Genomic DNA, 19486 nt, shown 5'->3' on the forward strand with positions numbered 1-19486 from the left:
CGTTCTGGGAGGGTGTATCACTGTGGTGTAGAGTTCAGTTAGGTGACAGCTGAGGGGAAGAAGCTGTTCCTGAGCCTGCTGGTCCTGGAACGGAGATACCTCCCAGCTGGCCTGGGAACACCTGCGGATCCCCCAGAATGAGCTGGAAAATGTTGCGGGTGAGAGGGAAGTCTGGGTTTAGCCTGCTGGGCCTGCTGCCAGCGTGACCTGACCCCCGATAAGCTGATGAAAATGGATGGATGGATGGTTTCAGTGGCTGCTCAGACATGAATGAGTGGCGGGAAGGATCAATACAAAGATTGATAATGGATTTAAGCATGATGTGCAAGAAGAGAAATACCATTATTGCCTATTTTAGTTGGCATGGCTAACAGTGTAGCTGTTAAGCAAACAAACAAAAGCTCTCTAATTATTTAATATGTGATCTGGGTGAGCATGACTCCACCATCTGTGTGAATTTAAAGACCTTTTAATTAATAAAAAATGTGTTTTATTTTTTATTCACATAAAGCTTTAAGTAAAAAGGTTTGTGTATATGCTACTTATGGGAGGAACAGCAATTAAAGGACTCTATTAAAATGCAATTACGAACAGTATTTACAGCATTCATATCAGTGGCGCTAAACAGCCTGAACCAAGCTTTGGCATGTAGTGCACTGCCAAGTAAAAGACTCCACATTCATTCATATCCCAAAATGAGCCTGCTGTGGGTTGAGCTGACATGATGGTAACTACCCAACCGTAGCTTTGTGTACAGTAACATGATTTCATATTAATTTGGCCTAACAGAAGCTGAAGGCTACAGTTCAAACATGCAGGCACCCTGGGAAGAGCAATATCTACATTTAATGACATCCATCTAGTAAAATGGCCCACAGTGGGCTGCCGCAGTGCACACACACAAAAACACTACAATGGCAAAATTATGTCAGCTCTTACAGCTTCAAGTGATAAATAAATATTTTAAATGTGTTTTATCTGTTACATTACAGCTGTTTTTTAGTAACAGGGTGTGTAGTGTACACAGGCGTATGTGTTATTACCAAGAGAACAAGATAAATTCCACAATTATGTTTTATTAAAACCCAGCAGCTCTGCCTTGTGAATAATAAAGACGCTGCTTGTTGTACTTAAAGCTGTTTTTAAATCAAATCTTTCTTTATTTACAGTTTATATGAAGTTGTTAAACCTCTGTGTCCCCCAGCTGCTGGCATCATCCAGGGGCAACAGCGAGAGGGTGCAGTCGGAGCTCGGCAGGCTGCAGAGAGAGAATGGATCCGCTAAGGCCGAGGTGAAGGAGGTCCTTCAGGCCCTGGAGGAGCTGGCAGTCAACTACGACCAGAAGAGTCTGGATGTCGAGGAGAAGAGCGTGCAGAAAAAACTGCTTGCTGAAGAGCTCGCAAAGAAAATGGTGGGTGTTGTTCTTTGGAGGCCCAGTTTCTTGACCTACAGGTGAAAAAACATTTATGCTACTGTAAAAATGACCGATCAGGGAAGGATGGAAAGAATGATGACGAGAAAATTAAAAGAGTCAGCGACAGAGAAGGATTAGTTAATAAAGGCATGGACACAATGTGCTGTGGTATTTATGTATATATATATATCTATAGATATATATATAGATATATATATATATATATATATATATATATATATATATATCTATATATATATCTATAGATATATATATATATATATATATATATCTATAGATATATATATCTATCGATATATATATATATATATATATATATCTATAGATATATATATCGATATATATATATATATATATATATATATATATATATATATATATCGATATATATATAGATATATATATATGTAGATATATATATAGATATAGATATATATCACAACACATTATACAGGACTGTCTCAGAAAATTAGAATATTGTGATAAAGTTCTTTATTTTCTGTAATGCAATTAAAAAAACAAAAATGTCATGCATTCTGGATTCATTACAAATCAACTGAAATATTGCAAGCCTTTTATTGTTTTAATATTGCTGATTATGGCTTACAGCTTAAGAAAACTCAAAAATCCTATCTCAAAAAATTAGAATATTTCCTCAGACCAAGTAAAAAAAAAGATTTATAACAGCAAAACAAAATCAAACATTTGAAAATGTCCATTAATGCACTCAGTACTTGGTTGGGAATCCTTTTGCACGGATTACTGCATCAATGCGGCGTGGCATGGAGGCAATCAGTCTGTGGCATTGCTGAGGTTGTATGGATGCCCAGGATGCTTCAATAGTGGCCTTTAGCTCATTTGCATTGTTGGGTCTGGTGTCTTTCAGCTTCTTCTTCACAATACCCCACAAATTCCCTATGGTTCAGGTCAGGGGAATTGGCAGGCCAATCGAGGACAGTAATGCCATGGTCAGTACACCAGTTACTGGTGGTTTTGGCACTGTGGGCAGGTGCCAGATCATGCTGGAAAATGAAATCCTCATCTCCATAGAGCTTTTCTGCAGACGGAAGCATGTAGTGCTCTAAAATCTCTTGGTACACAGCTGCATTTACTCTGGACTTGATGAAACACAGTGGACCAACACCAGCAGCTGACATGGCACCCCAAACCATCACTGACTGTGGGAACTTCACACTGGATTTCAAGCAACTTGGATTTTGCGCCTCTCCAGCCTTTCTCCAGACTCTGGCGCCTTGACTTCCAAATGAAATACAACACTTGCTTTCGTCTGAAAAGAGGACTTTGGACCACTCTGCAACTGTCCAGTGCTTCTTTTCCATAGCCCAAGTCAGACGCTTCTTCCGTTGTCTTGAGTTCAGAATTGGCTTGACCATGGGAATACGGCTATTGTAGCCCATTTCCCGGACACGTCTGTGAACAGTGGCTTTTGATACCTGGACTCCAGCTTCAGTCCACTGTCTTTGAAGCTCCCCCAAATTCTGGAAGCGACTCTTCTTCACAATGCTGTTAAGGCTGCGGGCATCTCTCTTGGTTGGGCAGCGTTTCCTGCCACATTTCCCCCTTCCAAGAGACTTTTTGTGGATGTGCTTTGAAACTGCACTCTGTGAACAGCTTGCTCTTTGAGAAATTTCTTTTTGTGTCTTACCCTCCTGATGGAGGGTGTCAATGATGGTCCTCTGGACAGAAGTCAGATCAGCAGTCTTCCCCATACTTGTGATTTAGTTTACTGAACCAAGCTGAGTGTTTTTCAAGGCTCATGAAACCCTTGCAGGTGTTTCGACTTAATTAGACGATTCAAGTGATTAGTTGAATACCCTACTAGTATACTTTTTCATGATATTCTAATTTTTTGAGATAGGATTTTTGAGTTTTCTTAAGCTGTAAGCCATAATCAACAATATTAAAACAATAAAAGGCTTGCAATATTTCAGTTGATTTGTAATGAATCCAGAATGCATGACATTTTTGTTTTTTTAATTGCATTACAGAAAATAAAGAACTTTATCACAATATTCTAGTTTTCTGAGGCAGTCCTGTATATATAAATATATATATATATATGTATATATATATATATATATATATATATATATATACATATATATATATATATGTATATATATATATATATATATATATATATATATATATATATATATATATATATATATATATATATATATATATATATATATATATATATACACACATTTAGAAAAGAAAAGAAGAAGAAGCATTTAGGTATGATTGAATCTATCCATCTATCCATTTAAGTCCCTGCCTTTCAAGAATATGTGGAACTATCGGCTCAAAATGCAATTTGAGAGATAATAAGAAATAAGAGAGCGGCGTGAAAGGAAAGATAAGAGAGAACATTTAGATTAATTGTGCAGCCAGCAGACATGAATAGATGAATCTAGGAAAACTAAAAGTATTAGAAAGAAATATACGCATATAAAGGGTGGAAAGAGAGAAACTCACTCCAGACATTAATCAACAACTTTACATAAATTCACCAATATTGTTCAAATTACAGCCAGCACTGGCATTTCTTTAGCTCAATCCTGAATTTGCTCTCAGGCTCAGTCAATTTCATGAGATGTGGCTGGTTGTTTCGCTCTATGAAATAAGCAGATAAAAACTAGATTTCTGTCGGAGTCTGACTTTTGAGGTCATTTTTCAAAGCAATCTTTTAAAGTCACTCTAAAGCCGTGATTTTCACTGATTAGTTTGTTCACAATAGGACAACATTCAATGTTGACAAATAATACATTGCGGTTGATTAAATCTGACATAGTTTATCTGCAAAAGCCTGTGAAATCAGTAATTAATGATATTCCACTTTAATAACACAATCCTTTCAGTGAATACATATAGCACCAAACATATTCATGTCAGTTGTTGAGGCTTAGAAAATATTTTTTTAATTATTGATGGTCTGAAGATGTTTTCAGTTTAGAAGTCTAGAGAACTTAAATGCTTGGAAACTTTTCGGAGTGTTGGGATACTACATGGACTTGCTTTTTATTTATTTACAGTTTGGGTTATTTCACATTAGATATTTCTGTATTTATTTATGTTTTTCCTGTGTACTGGTTTCAAGTGGGCGGGGCTCAGGTGTATGTACAAGTACGTGCACCATTCAGAGTTCAGTTCAATATTTAAATCAAAATCTCTTAAACTTCTTAAACTTTGATTTTTTTCTTACTTGGTCATGAATATTAAATGTTATTGAGAAATATTCAATTTCAAACCCAGTTTTCAGGGGCTTTAAAATGTGGAAAAACATCAGAGAAGCAGTTTTGAAATAGTACAAATCTACTTCCAGTATGTTTTGATGATTTCAAAGGTTTGTATTCGACTGGACCTTTATGCATGGAAAAAAGAGACTAATGTCCGAGCTGGCCAGTCGTTAATGAAGTCATTGTGACTGACTCAGTGGACAGAGAGGACCATTATTCACCTTCTTGAAACGTCATTAATATTTCATGCACCCTTTTACACGCCACAGTGTCCTCTCCTCCCTCTCTGTCTCTCTCTAAAGCTGGTCCAGAAATTGATAAAAGGAGCTGACAATGTAACTACTCACTGCCCAGTTTAGTGTTCTAAAGCTAGCTGAAACCTCCTTCTTTCCTCAGTCATATAACTTAGCCTTCTCTCTAGATGTTTGAGCCTGTCACCTCACACGATGTCTTCTCAGAGATGCTCCATTCCCCCTGACTCTTTATTACAAATTCTCTATTTTCTGCACTCCAGCTGTTATGCTAATGTGCAGTGTTGCCGATTTTTTATTTTTTTTCCATATAAACAGTAGAATTGGAGCGGCATTGACCTAGAAAAATGGTGCAATGGAGTAGATTCATCACTGTCCTTACCCCACTTTCTTCTCAGCTGCCTTCATCTTGCTTTCAGTGGAGGCTCCTCTCTTCTTCTGCATGAGGCCATGCCATTGCTCACTGTCACTGCCATTCATCTGGTTCTTTTAAGCACCTTCTTTCATTCATCCGTCCACTTAAGCCCCTTTCTATCATTATGCTTCATTCCATTCATCATTCATCATTCAACAAATCATCTATTCTCTTCCAAATCTCTTCATCCGTGTTTCTTCAACAAGAATGAACATTTTTCATTCACCTCTTTTGCTTTTACTTACTCATAAATGGATTGATATCAGTTAATTACTTACTACCTATTGGGCTGAGTTAATGTTTTGACATGGGAAGTGACCTGGAAAATGATCACACGGCTTGAAGTTAATGAGGGAGATGAAGATGGAGAGGCTAATAAAGTATTTAATGTTCCTGTATTCAGGTAGGTGGTAAATGGTTAACTATTCTTTCACTTTATTTTCAACTGTAGAGTTATTGATGGAACCCAAATGGTTTCATCATGTTCGAGACATTAGGCCTCCAATGGTACAGCGGCCTGCTGCATAAAATTGAGCTCCATCGTTCACTCTCCCAGATCCTTTCACCTAGGGCCGATGCCATCAGCCCCTATCTCAGTAGTTTATTGATTTGTAATTTAGTGGTCGTTCTGTTTTTGCTACTCAGATTTCATGGATGAGAATAAGTTCAGGTTTAAAGTGGGTCTCGGAGCTGTGTGTGTTTGTTTGCGGGTTAAAATACTCTCAAGCCCTTCTTGTCGCTATCGTCTCCTACAAAAGGTTATCTCCTGGTGTTCCCCTATGTTTTCTGAACTCCTCTCTCGTCTTCCTCCGTGTTCACTCTCATTTCGTTCTCCTCCTCCAACAGGCTCAGCTCATGGCTTTAGAGGCAGAGCTGTCTCGCATCAAGGAAGTGAGCAACCACCAAAAGAAACGCATCACTGAGATCCTTAGCGGTCTGATGAGGGACCTGAGTGAGTTCAGCACCATCGTTGGAAACAAGGACATCAAGTTGGTGAGTGAGAAGCAAAATGCAGACTCGGAGACATTGTATCCATTCCCACATAGTCTAAAAACAAACAGATAGTGTCTGACAAAAGATGATTCATTTGATTTTGTCAAGTGAATGTAGTTTTAATATTTCTTACTGTTTTAACTTCTCTACCCAAATATTTGAATCCCCTTATTCCCCCACAGTCAAAGTCAGAAGAAACATTTCACTATTTGGACACAACCGATGCAATTAACCATCCTTCTCTCCCTACTTATCTTAGAGTAAATATTTAGAGCGCATAGATGTCATACACAGACTTCTGAAATCAGCGCATCTTACACTTTCCAGGGAACATGTCATGGCTGAGAATAAATGTCCATACATACTTTTAAAATCATTTTAAAAAAGGTGTTACTTATTCATCCAGATCCTATCAAATGTACAAGAAAATTGTTCAAGTAGTATTAGACTAAAAAGTGTAGCCCATAGCTGACTGACTTCCTGCTTACATCTCCTCAACATCTATATATGTTGTTTTTGTATTTAGTATAGTTTAGTTTTAGTTCAGTTTAGTATGCAAAAACCCACATATTTTAAATGTGTGTGTAATCTCTCATTCTTAAGTCTCATAAAATGTGTACCAAACACCTTCCCAACCAAGGTGATTTGTACTCAAGAGGGTAGCTTGTGAATGAACATAACTTAAAACCAATTGAAAACCATTGTCTTGCAACATGTATAGGTCCACTCACATGTCAACTTATGAACTGAATCTCCAAATTAGTTCTGTAAATAACAATATATGAAGTGCTTTGCTCAGACATGCAGCCTGTAAATACAAGAAAACAAAGCAAGAAAGCGAAGCAAAAACAGATAAGGGTTCAAACGTTCAAACTGGACAGCAATGTCAAATACATATTTATATGTAAATACAGTAAAGCTTTATCAAGCATGCTCTGTGTGAAACTTTAAAACCTAAGTGGAACGTTTAAAATGTCTCTTACATAATTATATACATGTTTCTCTCTAATTCAACATGTTACGCATCTGTGGGAATTTGAGCATTTAAAACAAATATCTTTGTGTTTGTGGCTGTGTGTGTTCCAGCTGCAGGGTTATGCATTATGCATTATAGTCAGTATTTGCATTTCCTTTGACTATCAAGATGTTTATATTACACCTGGGGATAGATAATGGGCATATCCATGATATATCCTAGCTGTTCATTTCAGAGCATCTGAGTCACGGCATCTGCTAAATGATGCTATAAACCTAATGGATGTCCCCACAAAATGTCAGAAAAACTCTCTAAAATGCCTCCCTCCCTTTTTTAACTTCCCAGCCGACTTTAAATCGTCCTGGCTCAATCTTAACTGAAAGTCTCCACTACTCTATTAACAGTCTCTCCTCCTCCCTCTCTCATTTGTCTGCAGACCGTGGAGATCACCGGTGCGATCGAGGAGGAGTTCACAGTGGCCCGCCTCTACATTAGTAAGATAAAGTCAGAGGTTAGGTCCATGGTGAAGCGCTGCCGCCACCTGGAGAACCTACAGATGGAGTGTCACCGCAAGATGGAGGAGACGGGTAGAGAGCTGTCCTCATGCCACCTCCTCGTTTCACAGGTCAGGGGCTGAAAAGAAAAAAGATGGTCATGTTGGCTGTGGTAGGTCAAATCTACAGATCATTTGCCTCCACGGCAGTTAGGAATTGCTTTAAAAAAAATAATACATCATAAGGAAGACCTTTTTTAAAAATAGTCAAATATTAAGGTACCTGATATATTCTATAGTTCTACTGTCTGGTACCTCACACTCAGTGTTGACAATTCTGAAGCGTTTCACATTTGAATTAAATTCCCGATTGGATTATGACGACCATACAGTATATATTAAATGTAGATTAAATCCATTTCACAGTGAGTAAAAAGTCAATTTCATCCTCTGTGTAAAATGAGGTCCTTTGCTCATCATTATTACGAAACGCTGTCCTCAACTTTCAGCACAAGGCAAAGATCCGCTCTCTAACGGACTACATGCAGAATGTGGAGCTGAAGAAGAGGAAGCTGGAGGACAGCTACGACTCTCTGAACGAGGAGCTGGCCAAACTCCAAGCTCAAGGTAGACTATATAAAATATATATTATTATAGTAGAACAAAAAATAAATCAATAATAATTGAAGTACAACAGTATCTTTCTCAATATATTCATCGAGTTAACCAACAAGACTAAAGGCCTCCAGCCATTTTAGGTTTTAATTTAGCACAGAAGTGCTTTGAGCTGAATGCTGATGTAAACATGCTAACATGCTTACAAAGACAGTGCTAACATGTAGCAGGTAAACCATGTCTACCATCCTAGCTTCGTCTGTTAGCATGCTAACATTTGCTGATAAGCACTAACCACAAATTAGCCTATGCCTGGTGATGTTGACACTGTTGGTTTTGCAGGTATTTGTCCAAAAACCAGAGAACTGTACAAATTAAAATGTTGACCTGGTGATGAAGCTAGATCAAAAGGGAAGGGATCAGGATTTATTCTAAGGGGGAATGAATGTGTGCACCAAATGTAATGACAATCCAACCAATATTTTGATATTTAATTCTGGACCAAAGCGATGGACTAAATAACCCGACTCTGCAATCCACTGAGCCATGTCGGTAGTGTTAATAAAGGGGCAATTGATATACTGTATAATCTTAGAGTACTGAAATACTTACAGATGTTAAAATACACAGTCAGGTTGGGGATGCAGCATATTTGTAAGAGTACATGAACCAAGCATTTGAAGGGAAATCTAACAATCTAGCCAAACCTGGGGTTCAAGGGTCAATATTGAATGAACAGTCAGTGCAGCACATATAAAATGTACCAGTACAGTTTGTAATATAAATGGCTTTATTCAGGCTCGGGTTGAGATGTTTTATCTACGTGATTGAAATAACAAACCAGGAAATGTTTAACGTTTATTCCGACTCTAAGGTGAAGTAGGAAAATATTAATATTGTCAGTCAAGTAAAACAACAGATTTATGGTTGATAAATCAGGCTCAGTGCAAGGTTCCAGGTGCAAATCCCCTCAACACTATTAAAAACTTCTCAATAATTCCCAAAACACTACAGGTTTAAAGTAGAACATGTATCCCGAAGAAGCACAGGTTTGTTAGGTGACATGTTCTAAAGGGATTGAAGTGATAAATAATGAGGTGCTTCTTGCTCACCGCACAGTGAAGGACAATATGTATACTGAGCTACATTGTTAATCTTGCTTAATTGCTAACTTGAGATGCCAAAGTCAAATAAAAGTGTAATGTTTTGAAGACAGCGAAACAAAATCATGTCTAGACAAAGTGAAACATGAAAACAGCAGATGTGTCACTGCATTTAGGCTCCACCGAACTGGCACTTTGAGGAAGTGCTGATTAAATTAATTGTATTGGCTTCAGTGGAGAGTTTTGGTCGGTGCCAGGAGCCTTTTTGTCCTGTCAAGAAAAAGCAAGGGTAAACACTGATGAACAGCTTCAGCTCCAAAAACCTTTCATAGCACCAGCTCGAATAGATTAATCGTACATTTGGAATTCGTGCTAAATCAATCTAACGGCAGATATTCCCACGACACTAATGCAATTCACAAATCAGTCCAAAGGCAATGTAAGCCATTATTCCTAAGGAGTTTCTTGGTGGATTTAAGGGCAGGTAAATCGATTCTGGCCCTAATCTACGCTTGAGCCATGAGGTCTTTGAGTCCAGACAGAAGTAGATAAACACAAAGTGCTGCAGGTCATGTTGATCTCGCAGCCCGATGCGAGGTATCATCAGACACCCGGAACAGCAGTGAGGTAGCATCCGATCAGTGTAACACAGGATGTCACTTTCAATAATATATATTATTACACCCATCATTACACATGACTTGGATCACACTGACCTTCCTGTCAACATGAAGCAGCGGTACTGCTGTGCTGAGGTCAGGTGACTGGCACCCCATTCATCTTCATCACTGCCTTTTATCTGCCTGCTTTTCTTATAATTTTCTCTTCTATTTCTGTCTTTGTTCCTCTTAAATGTGTGTGTTTTATTGCAGAGAAAATGGCAAAGGTGACCAGCGGGGAAAATCAATCGTCTGCCCAGGATTCCTGTGATATAAAGGTAACCCTGACTACAGTGAGAACAACAAGGTGTAATGACCTCTTCTCACTCCGCCTCAGTACCCCGCTAACTGCAGATGGGATGGGTTTGTCTGCCTCCATGAGTATGTATTCATGTGTGTGCACACTGTGTCTATGCTTGTACATCAGATCATGAACTTATCATGAATTGATCCACTTTTCTTTTTTTTAAGAAATAGTGTAAACATTTGGGAAATCAATTTATTTCGTCTTCCTGACTGCTAGGCTCTATGGTTTTCTGTATGTAGGTATTTCAATTAAAGACAACTTTAATTCGGAAAATGCAACATGTGAGCACAATATAATCTGAAATAATAAGGGATTGCGTAAACATACATGCAACACATGCAGTTTTCAGCTGCTGAACACAGGGCTTACTGTACATGTTATATATATTGTGTGTGTGTGTGTGTGTGTGTGTGTGTGTGTGTGTGTGTGTGTGTGTGTGTGTGTGTGTGCGCGTGTGTGTGTGCGCGTGTGTGCGTGTGTAAAATACCCATGTGACCTTCCATGTCCACACTGGTGTGTGTAATGTTATCCCCTCTTGTCATTTAGTCATTGAGATTTCCATTGGCTCCTCTACTTTCTCTACATGTCTGTCTCTCACACACTCTTGTTGCTTGTACCTCAGAGGGCTCTGGAGCAGCAGATGGAGTCACACCGGGAGTTGCACAGCAAACAGCTTGGGCTCCTGCGAGACGAGATCAATGAGAAGCAGGAGATCATCGACGACTTAACTGAGTCAGTGCTTCGTGATTATTCACCTTCTCTGATATACTGAAGCAGGCTTTCTCAATTAGGGATCCACTTTAGAAATAGGCATTTTTACTTCTATCTTTGAGACCAGACTGTTTGGCTCTATATAATGCAGTTTGTATATGGTTCCAGAAGCAGACAGCTTACCCACTCTGGGAGCTGTCTTTGGGCTCAAATCTGAAATTCAATTCTACCCTTATAAGCAGTGTGAAAATGCCAAAATTTGGGATACATGGTCTCAGTAGTTGAGTTCTCAAAAGGCTCTACTTCTCTAAGCCCCACCCAGGCTGCAAGAGGGACTGAATTCAATATGTGTGGGTGGTCACATTAGGTTACTGCAGCTTGTGAGGACTTTAGAGTCAATCTGCTGCAGAACCACAATGTGAGGAGCAACTAGGCTTGTGTGGGCTCCTTGAAAAAATGCCCTTTCAAGTGCCTCCTTGTGAAGATGCTCTGTAGCAGGCATGACCATAAAGGAGCAGCCTGCAGGGCCGACCCTCTTCTTAAGGGACTAAAGTATGTTTCCCAGCTGACCAGGGAGTGTCTGGTAACACCCAAGGAGCAGCTGCAGACAATTTCTGAATAAAAAGACTTTTGGGGCTACTCTGCTTGTCCTGCTAGCATGGCCTGATTTGGATAAGCAGCTTGGAAATGGATGGATGGAGGGATAAAGTGCAGTAGAGTGGTGCAGAAATCCTCTGTAGCGGGAACAATGTGGCGCTTAAGACTATGAAGGAGAGCCGGAAAAGCTGGTGTGCAATAAATGTTATTTTTAAAGAAGGGTAAAATCAAAAATGGTTAAAATTGATAGGACATGCAGTGGCATGTATAGGTGTGCACACACATGCTATAGTCTTAAACTTCCTTCTAGTGTAGTTATATTTTGAAACTATCCAATGAATTGAGTGAGCCATTATTCACCTTTTCAGTTGTAACCAGAAGCAGCAGCTGGAGTTGGAGCAACTGCACTGCGACTTTGAACATCTCAGGAGCCAAGAGCATCACAAGAGCCGGCAGCTGGAGGAACTGACGTGAGTCTCTGCTTTACCGTCCTGGCCAGCTTTCAAACACTTCCCCATATGGAAGCCCTAGGACGAGCTGCCTCTTTTGATTCACATCGTCATTTGTGTTCCCTGAGTCTGTTTGTTTTCCTCTCACTCTGCAGCTCTGTCATTCTATTTTCAGTATACGTCTCTCCCTGTGGCGTTATACAGTCAATAGGTTCATGGTTAAAAATATATGGAGGCTTACCCTTTTAACCCTCTCTTTGCTTCTTTCTGTCTTGGTTTCTCTCTTTCTGTGTAAATTTCTTTGCATCTTCATTTTGGAGTTGAGTTAGGGATAAGGTAGCAGCTGGTGGCTAATAGGCCTCTTTCTGCACTGACCTTTGCAGCATATTGCATCAGATGGCAGATGGGAAACAGTCCATGAGCGGGGCAGACAGTCTATGATTGCGTTTGTTCTTTATTCATGAATTATTCTTGAAAGAAAGTGGTACTCATTTGAGTACCACTTTTAGTTAATTTGGAATTTTCTAAAACACTTTCTATATCTGAAATGCATTATAAACAGCTAACATATTATACATAATTTATAATGCTTCATCATAGCTTGTCACAAATCTCTCTGTTTTGCAGGGGTCATAGAATATTATAATTCCCATAGTTGCAATACATTATAATATTATTATAATGCATTATGATCACTGTTATAATGCATTATAAGATGTTATAAGATGAGTTATAAGTAAAAATGAATTTGACAATGTTTCCTGTGATGGTCCTATGTTTTATAATGCCTTATTATACATTGGCATCATAGAACGTGTTATAGAGTTTTCTATCTATCTGTCTGACCATAGATTTCTCCATGAGCGACATGAGCAGTCAAAGAGGGACCTCAAAGGACTGGAAGAGACTGTTGTAAGTCATTATTTACTGGCACGATTCACTTGGCTCCCTCAGAGGCCACTGAGCCACTAAATACTCGAACTGCTTTGACTGCACTACTTCCTTTCTCCCTTTATGCCAAAGGGTCGTGAACTCTACACCCTGCACAACCTTCGCAGGCTTTTCGTTCAAGACCTCACGACTCGAGTTAGAAAAGTAAGCCAGACCCAACTTAAATACACAATACACTTAAATATTTAAGCTAGAGTTCATGTGGATTCACGTAGACTGATTTTTCTTTTTGAAACTATAGTATTTGCTATGGTGGTGTTTTTTCAACGCTAAAAGATCTGTACTGTTTCTGTCAACAGAGTGCACAGATGGAGCTTGATGAAAGTGGAGGTTACATCACCCAGAAACAGAAGATTTTCTTTCTTGAAAACAACCTCGACCAGCTTACAAAAGTTCACAAACAGGTAACAATGAGCAGCAGATGTAAACTATAAATCACCGTGAAGGAGACAGAAAAAAATTACATTTTACCCGTCCACCAGTTCTTAAAAGAATGAGGAAAAAGTTGACAGTTTTCCTCAGCTTGTAAATCTGATTTTGAATGTGGCGTGACAGCTGTGAGCCAGAAACGCCTTCTTGAATAGAATATGAGAGGAGGACAATATGAACCAGCCAAATTAAAAGACAGAGCAGTTAACGATGTTTGTCATCTCCTATCGGCAGAAGTAGTGCGAGCTTCATCAATCATCTTACTCACTGAAAGTCTCCTTGAATACAGACCAAGGGGTGTTAAACCACGCTGCCTTCGGGAAAAGGAAGCCACACAGCATAAAGTAGCTACTCAGATTTGATGAACACGAATGAATTAATCATACAGTTGCACACAAACACGCGCAGTCTTTCTCCTATCTCTGCCTGATATACACAAACTCTCAACTCTCTTGTGCTCAAAACGATGAGACATAAACACACACACACACCCACTTCCCATCTTTCTTTAATATTCCTAAATGGACTACAGCAGTGGAGTGAGTGTTTATGTGCAAAACGTTCAGCAGATTGGCACATCTATTCCTGCTGTCAGATTGGTGAGAGCTGCACTGCAGCAGTGTCAGGCAGAAAACCAAGCCTAAAGTGGCTGCTGGGAATCCCATCCACCACCTGCTGATACTGTGGGAACAGAAGATGAAAGTCATGGTCATAAATCAGAGAATACTCCCAGTGGAAAGTGATAAGACTCCCAAAGACGGGCAGCGGAGAGAGTGAGGGAGCTGTGGATGAGTTTCTCTGCCCCTGTACAGATATAGTCATGTCCGCCTGTCTATCCATCTGCACATACTCACAACTGTCATGATTTCGCTCATCACTTTCCCCCCGGTAGAAATCTTACCTCCATTTTTTATATATTTTTCCTTTTAGAATGACTCACTACCAAACAATAAACTAGTACCGCCAAACCTCCTGTGATGCTTTTGAACTCCTGAATCCTTCGCCTGTTAGATAACCGTACCTGTTTGCTCAACCCGCTGGTCTTGCACTCAGGATCCCTGCAGGATGGGGATTACTTTGCACCATCACGGAGCAGCAGACAGTCAGCTCTCCATCCCTCACTCAAAAATGCGAACTTTTGGGGACAGAGCCTTCAGTGTGACAGCCCCCACACTTTGGAACTCTCTCCCCATAGAGCTCCGCAACACACCATCTCTGGACACCTTCAAAAAACTCCTCAAAACTCACCTCTTCACCAAAGCCTATGTCCTCTAGCTACTGTTGCATTTGTTATGTTTATTTATGTCTTTGTTAAGCGTCCTTGGGTTTCATGAAAGGCGCTATATAAATCCTAGCTATTATTATTATTATTATTATTATTATTATTATTACAGTGTTTAAGGTGCTCAGTCAATATTTTTTCCCCACTGCTGTGAGCAGCAATTTTAACAAATAACATGATTTTGCTTCATGAATATGACCAGAAACAAATAAGACTGTTATCAAAAAGCAACCAAGTTGTGCTTTACATCATGTGCCACAGTATTTTTTTTAAGACAAATCATAGCCTACTTTTACTCGTTTGCAGGAGTGTAGTCATTTTTAAAGAAATCCAACTTTGTTGGTGCTTTGTTGGTGAAATTGTAAGTTAAGAAACATGCATTAAGTTGTATGTACCAACAATTATTTAATAGTCTCTGATGGTTGAGCTCTGCTCTTTAATGGAGGTGGGTGGTATATCAGACGTAATTTTTTTTCCAAATCATCCTGTTCCGGGTGCTCCTGTTCTACGTAAACTAATAACCTATGTGGGCGTTCCTGTCACGTGCAACAGGAATGATGACAGGAGCGCCCCAGTGGCTGCACTCACACCCATCTAGAAGGCGGTTTTTCAGGTGAGCTAGCCTTAAATTTGAGAAAGTCAATCTTTACTTAAAAGGCAGCCTGGTCTTTTTCACGGACAATTTCCCATCAGGTCACACTTGACAATCCTCTGTCTCACCCCGCTGCACCTATTTGGCTTTAGCTGTCAAAAATGTTCCGGTTCAAGGGTTCTGGTCACTTTGTACTTCCATTGTTGTGTTACTATATGCACTGGCCATAGCTGTATCGTGCCTTTTTAAAGCAGTGTTCTCGGCACGACTGGTTGTACCCGCCACACTGCAAAACCGGAGGATGGAAGTGGTGAAACAAATGATATCAGAAAAAAGAAAATACACATGCTTAATCTTCCTCTTCAAAACAAACAAGCGCAAAACGTCATATACAGGTTTCAAAATTGTACATCGCAATGTTAAAGCAACACAATACAATTATAATCCATGACAGAAAGAAAATTATTTTTAGAGAAAACATTACAATATTGTATATCATTAATATATTTTTTTCATTTGAATGGATATATTTCATTGTCACTGACATGTACAGTTAATCCCCTGGGCTTACTGTATATGTTATATATATTGTGTGTGTGTGTGTGTGTGTGTGTGTGTGTGTGTGTGTGTGTGTGTGTGTGTGTGTGTGTGTGTGTGTGTGTGTGTGTGTGTGTGTGTGTGTTGTGTGTGTGTGTGTGTGACAGCTGGTACGTGACAATTCAGATCTTCGCTGTGAGCTTCCAAAACTGGAGAAACGTCTTCGGTCTACAGCAGAGAGAGTCAAGGCACTGGAGGGTGCGCTGAAGGAGGCGAAGGAAGGAGCCATGAAGGACCGCCACCACTACCAGCAAGAGGTGGAGCGTATCAAAGATGTGATGAGGACTCGCAATCCCTTCCGAAGGACCCATGCTGCACAGATAGGTAACACACGTACCTCGTTCACAGATTCATCAACGGCCATCAGCAGTGAACGACATACATTTACATGTTGCTGCATTTGTTATTTCAGTAAAAGCTATGCAATCTGATAAAAGTATCCTCTAATCTGCTGGCAGGTAGTGATCCATTGAATCCAGCCTTTAACATTTGATCCGTGGGTATTAACATCCAATATTCCAGAGTTACTATTACATTCCTGTCTAGGACATTAATCACTTTCTTATAATTCTCACAACTGCATTTCCTTGTCTCCGTAGTTTAGGTTTATGCAATCATGCTGAATCCAATCTAATTATGTCCACAATCACATTAAATGTAATCTAATCTAATTGAGCCTACAATCAAATCACACGCAACTGTTTTCATGTCTGCAATTCCTTCTATTAAAGTTTCAAATTAAAGAGTCAAATTACAGTTTTTCTTTTATGAATGTTATTCTAACATTAATGTTAAACGGAGAAAAAAAAAGTAGAATGGAGATACATGTCTCAATAAACTGGTACGATTCATTTCAATTACGATAGAAGCTATTGTAGAAATCAAACAATGTCAAACCTCTCCACCAACGTACTGCTGAGGTTGCACATGTCAACTCTCTGGCTGCATCACTTCATCTTATTCTTTGTCTTTGTACGACACCTTGAGAAAAATCTTTTGGCCCTTTTATGTCTCCGCTGTGTGATTTTCACCACAGGCAACATTCATTGATGGATTTGCTGTATCTGTCATCTCCTTCCTTCCTCTCAACCAGAACACCACATATTCACCTCCTCATGCATGAGCGATATGTGAGAGGAGTTTTCAGCGCCAGTCTTGTTCGATATTCAGGAACTGAAAGTACCAGAGACTGTAAATTGTGACAATATGTATGATAATACCTAATGATTATATGTTCACATATTTGCAGTTATAGTTGTGATGGTTGGCTGGAATATTTTGGCAAAGGATTTACGCAGCGAGCTCTTCTGAGAGAAATACAATTGATTAGAAAAGCAACGTAATTTTTAATTTTAATTTTAATCACGAAGATTTACTCCATCCAATAGCACTCATACATTGAAATTCTGTGCAAAATAATTGAGAGAAGACTGTGAGAAAATTTGCTATTTATTTGAGTGTTTTTAGAATACAGATTTTTATTTGAGGATTATACTAAAGCAACTGTGTGTTTTTCAATGTATTGTCAAGAGTTCTTATGAGTTCATTATGCAAAGGAAGAATAAAGGTCTCTGGGGAAATATAAATGCTTCTTTCCTCTCAGCTTGTGAGGTGTGTGGGGTTTGATTGACAGCAGCTGGCAGGCTGCCAGAGTGTTGCTGTTAAACCGTAGAATAGCGTTCGCTCAGAGAGACAAAGCACACAAACTTTGTGTTGCAGCCTGCATGTCATGACAGCAGGTCTTTAGTGGTGTACAACAAGACCTGTGTTCATGTGTTAAGTTTGATCAGACTTGTGTTGTGTAATTGGTTGATAGAAAGGTGACGTTACTGCTTTATGCAAGATTTGATTGGCTGTATGGAAACACGGTCTCCGGATCGCTATTCTGTCAAATCAATGGAGAAGACTAAACCCCCAAAAATACAGAGAAAATATATATGCTGTAGCAGCAAAATAAAAATGTATTAAAGTTTCACTTTGATATATCCGCAGTAAATCATTTAACATTTAAATGTATTATCTTGTGCTACAGACAACTGTGTGGCAATATCCCTTGTGGGCAGTATACCGATAAATATGTTGTTTTTGTCTTTTCTGGATGAATGGGTCAGTCAATAAATCAATTCTGTTTTATCGCGAACAGCCAAGCCCGTGCGTGCTGGCCACTACCCACCGAGCTCTCCCAGCAACCCCTTCTTCGTCCGAGGCCACAGCGATCACCCCGTTGCCTTCTGCAAACCGGATTTCCACAACATCAACAACCAACAAGCTGCTGCTTCTGCTGCTCCAGCAGCACCAGAGAGCGAGCCCAGGTTACCTGAAACCAACTCCAACCAGAACAGCCCCACCAAACACCTCGACTCCCAAAACAAGGATTCACCAGACAGCGACGCTCAGGACAACGTGTGAGTAATACACAATCCTTGTACATAACAGTTTGGACGACTAAACTTAAAGTCCACTTCCTAGTTTTGTCCAGAGGTTTCTACATCAGTGCAGTTGTCATAACAACGATCCACTGATGTGGACTGTGAAATGCAGTGAATGCTTCAGAAACACTTCCAGTAGAAACGTTTTTCAAGCGTTTTACATTCTAGCTTCTCAGTTTGGACATTGACTTAGTGATTCATCATTTAGTGGCTGAGTGAACACTTGGGTACACTTATAATGTACCGCTTTTAATTATATTATATTTAATTTTCATCTAGAGATTAATATTTTGATTCATAAATCCCATTGTTACATTTACATGAATGCCTCTTGCTCCTGTTTGTAGGCTTCGAGCTGAACCACCGAGCCAAGCAGACAAGAGCACCGCGGAAATGCTCGATTCAGAGAATGGTGAGCCCTGTTCAGATGATGGCAGTTAAAATAATGAGATGTTATTTTTTTTAGTGGTTGCCATTATGCAATCACACCAGCCTTTTTGTTTGAATGTTGTTTAATACTCTTATAAAGCGGTGGTTGTTTACAGTAATTGCATTGCTGCCATGATAACAATTCAGCCCGCTGTCTCTCTTTTTTCTTTCTGCTTTCATCTTCTTGTAATGGGCTCATAGTCAGTATCTTAACTGTAATCCGTTGGTGTGCGAGGAAAAGGGTTTTGGTATAGGTTTGCTGTCTTTGGATAAAATGTCCAATCATTTTCAGAAATTCACTAAGGATAGGAGGATCCTGCTGCTGCCTCCTCAGGCTTTTCTGCACCTCCATGTTTGTGTGTGTGTTTGTGTGTGTGTTTGTGTGTGTGTTTGTGTGTGTGTGTGTGTGTGTGTGTGTGTGTGTGTGTGTGTGTGTGTGTGTCTGCTCTCATCAGAAGCAGACAACTCTTGAGGAGATAGATTAGGCTTGCTGTGTCATTACTCAGCCAG

General features: G+C 39.5%; 1 protein-coding gene across 1 annotated transcript in view; it reads left to right on the forward strand.

Moving 5' to 3' along the window:
• Positions 1–19486, forward strand: part of kif5ab (kinesin family member 5A, b) — a gene marked incomplete at both ends in the record, with an annotated part of 50536 nt that overhangs the window by 28209 nt on the left and 2841 nt on the right. Inside the window, 13 exons of the mRNA XM_079218657.1 lie at positions 1205–1411; positions 6211–6357; positions 7770–7958; positions 8336–8453; positions 10417–10481; positions 11133–11242; positions 12187–12288; positions 13119–13179; positions 13291–13362; positions 13518–13622; positions 16226–16442; positions 18262–18523; positions 18895–18959. Coding sequence (XP_079074783.1) covers positions 1205–1411; positions 6211–6357; positions 7770–7958; positions 8336–8453; positions 10417–10481; positions 11133–11242; positions 12187–12288; positions 13119–13179; positions 13291–13362; positions 13518–13622; positions 16226–16442; positions 18262–18523; positions 18895–18959 — 1720 coding nt within the window. The remainder of the gene's footprint in view (positions 1–1204; positions 1412–6210; positions 6358–7769; positions 7959–8335; positions 8454–10416; positions 10482–11132; positions 11243–12186; positions 12289–13118; positions 13180–13290; positions 13363–13517; positions 13623–16225; positions 16443–18261; positions 18524–18894; positions 18960–19486) is intronic.

The sequence above is a fragment of the Taurulus bubalis genome, assembly GCF_910589615.1.
Source record: "Taurulus bubalis genome assembly, chromosome: 5".
NCBI classification, from domain to species: Eukaryota; Metazoa; Chordata; class Actinopteri; order Perciformes; family Cottidae; genus Taurulus; species Taurulus bubalis.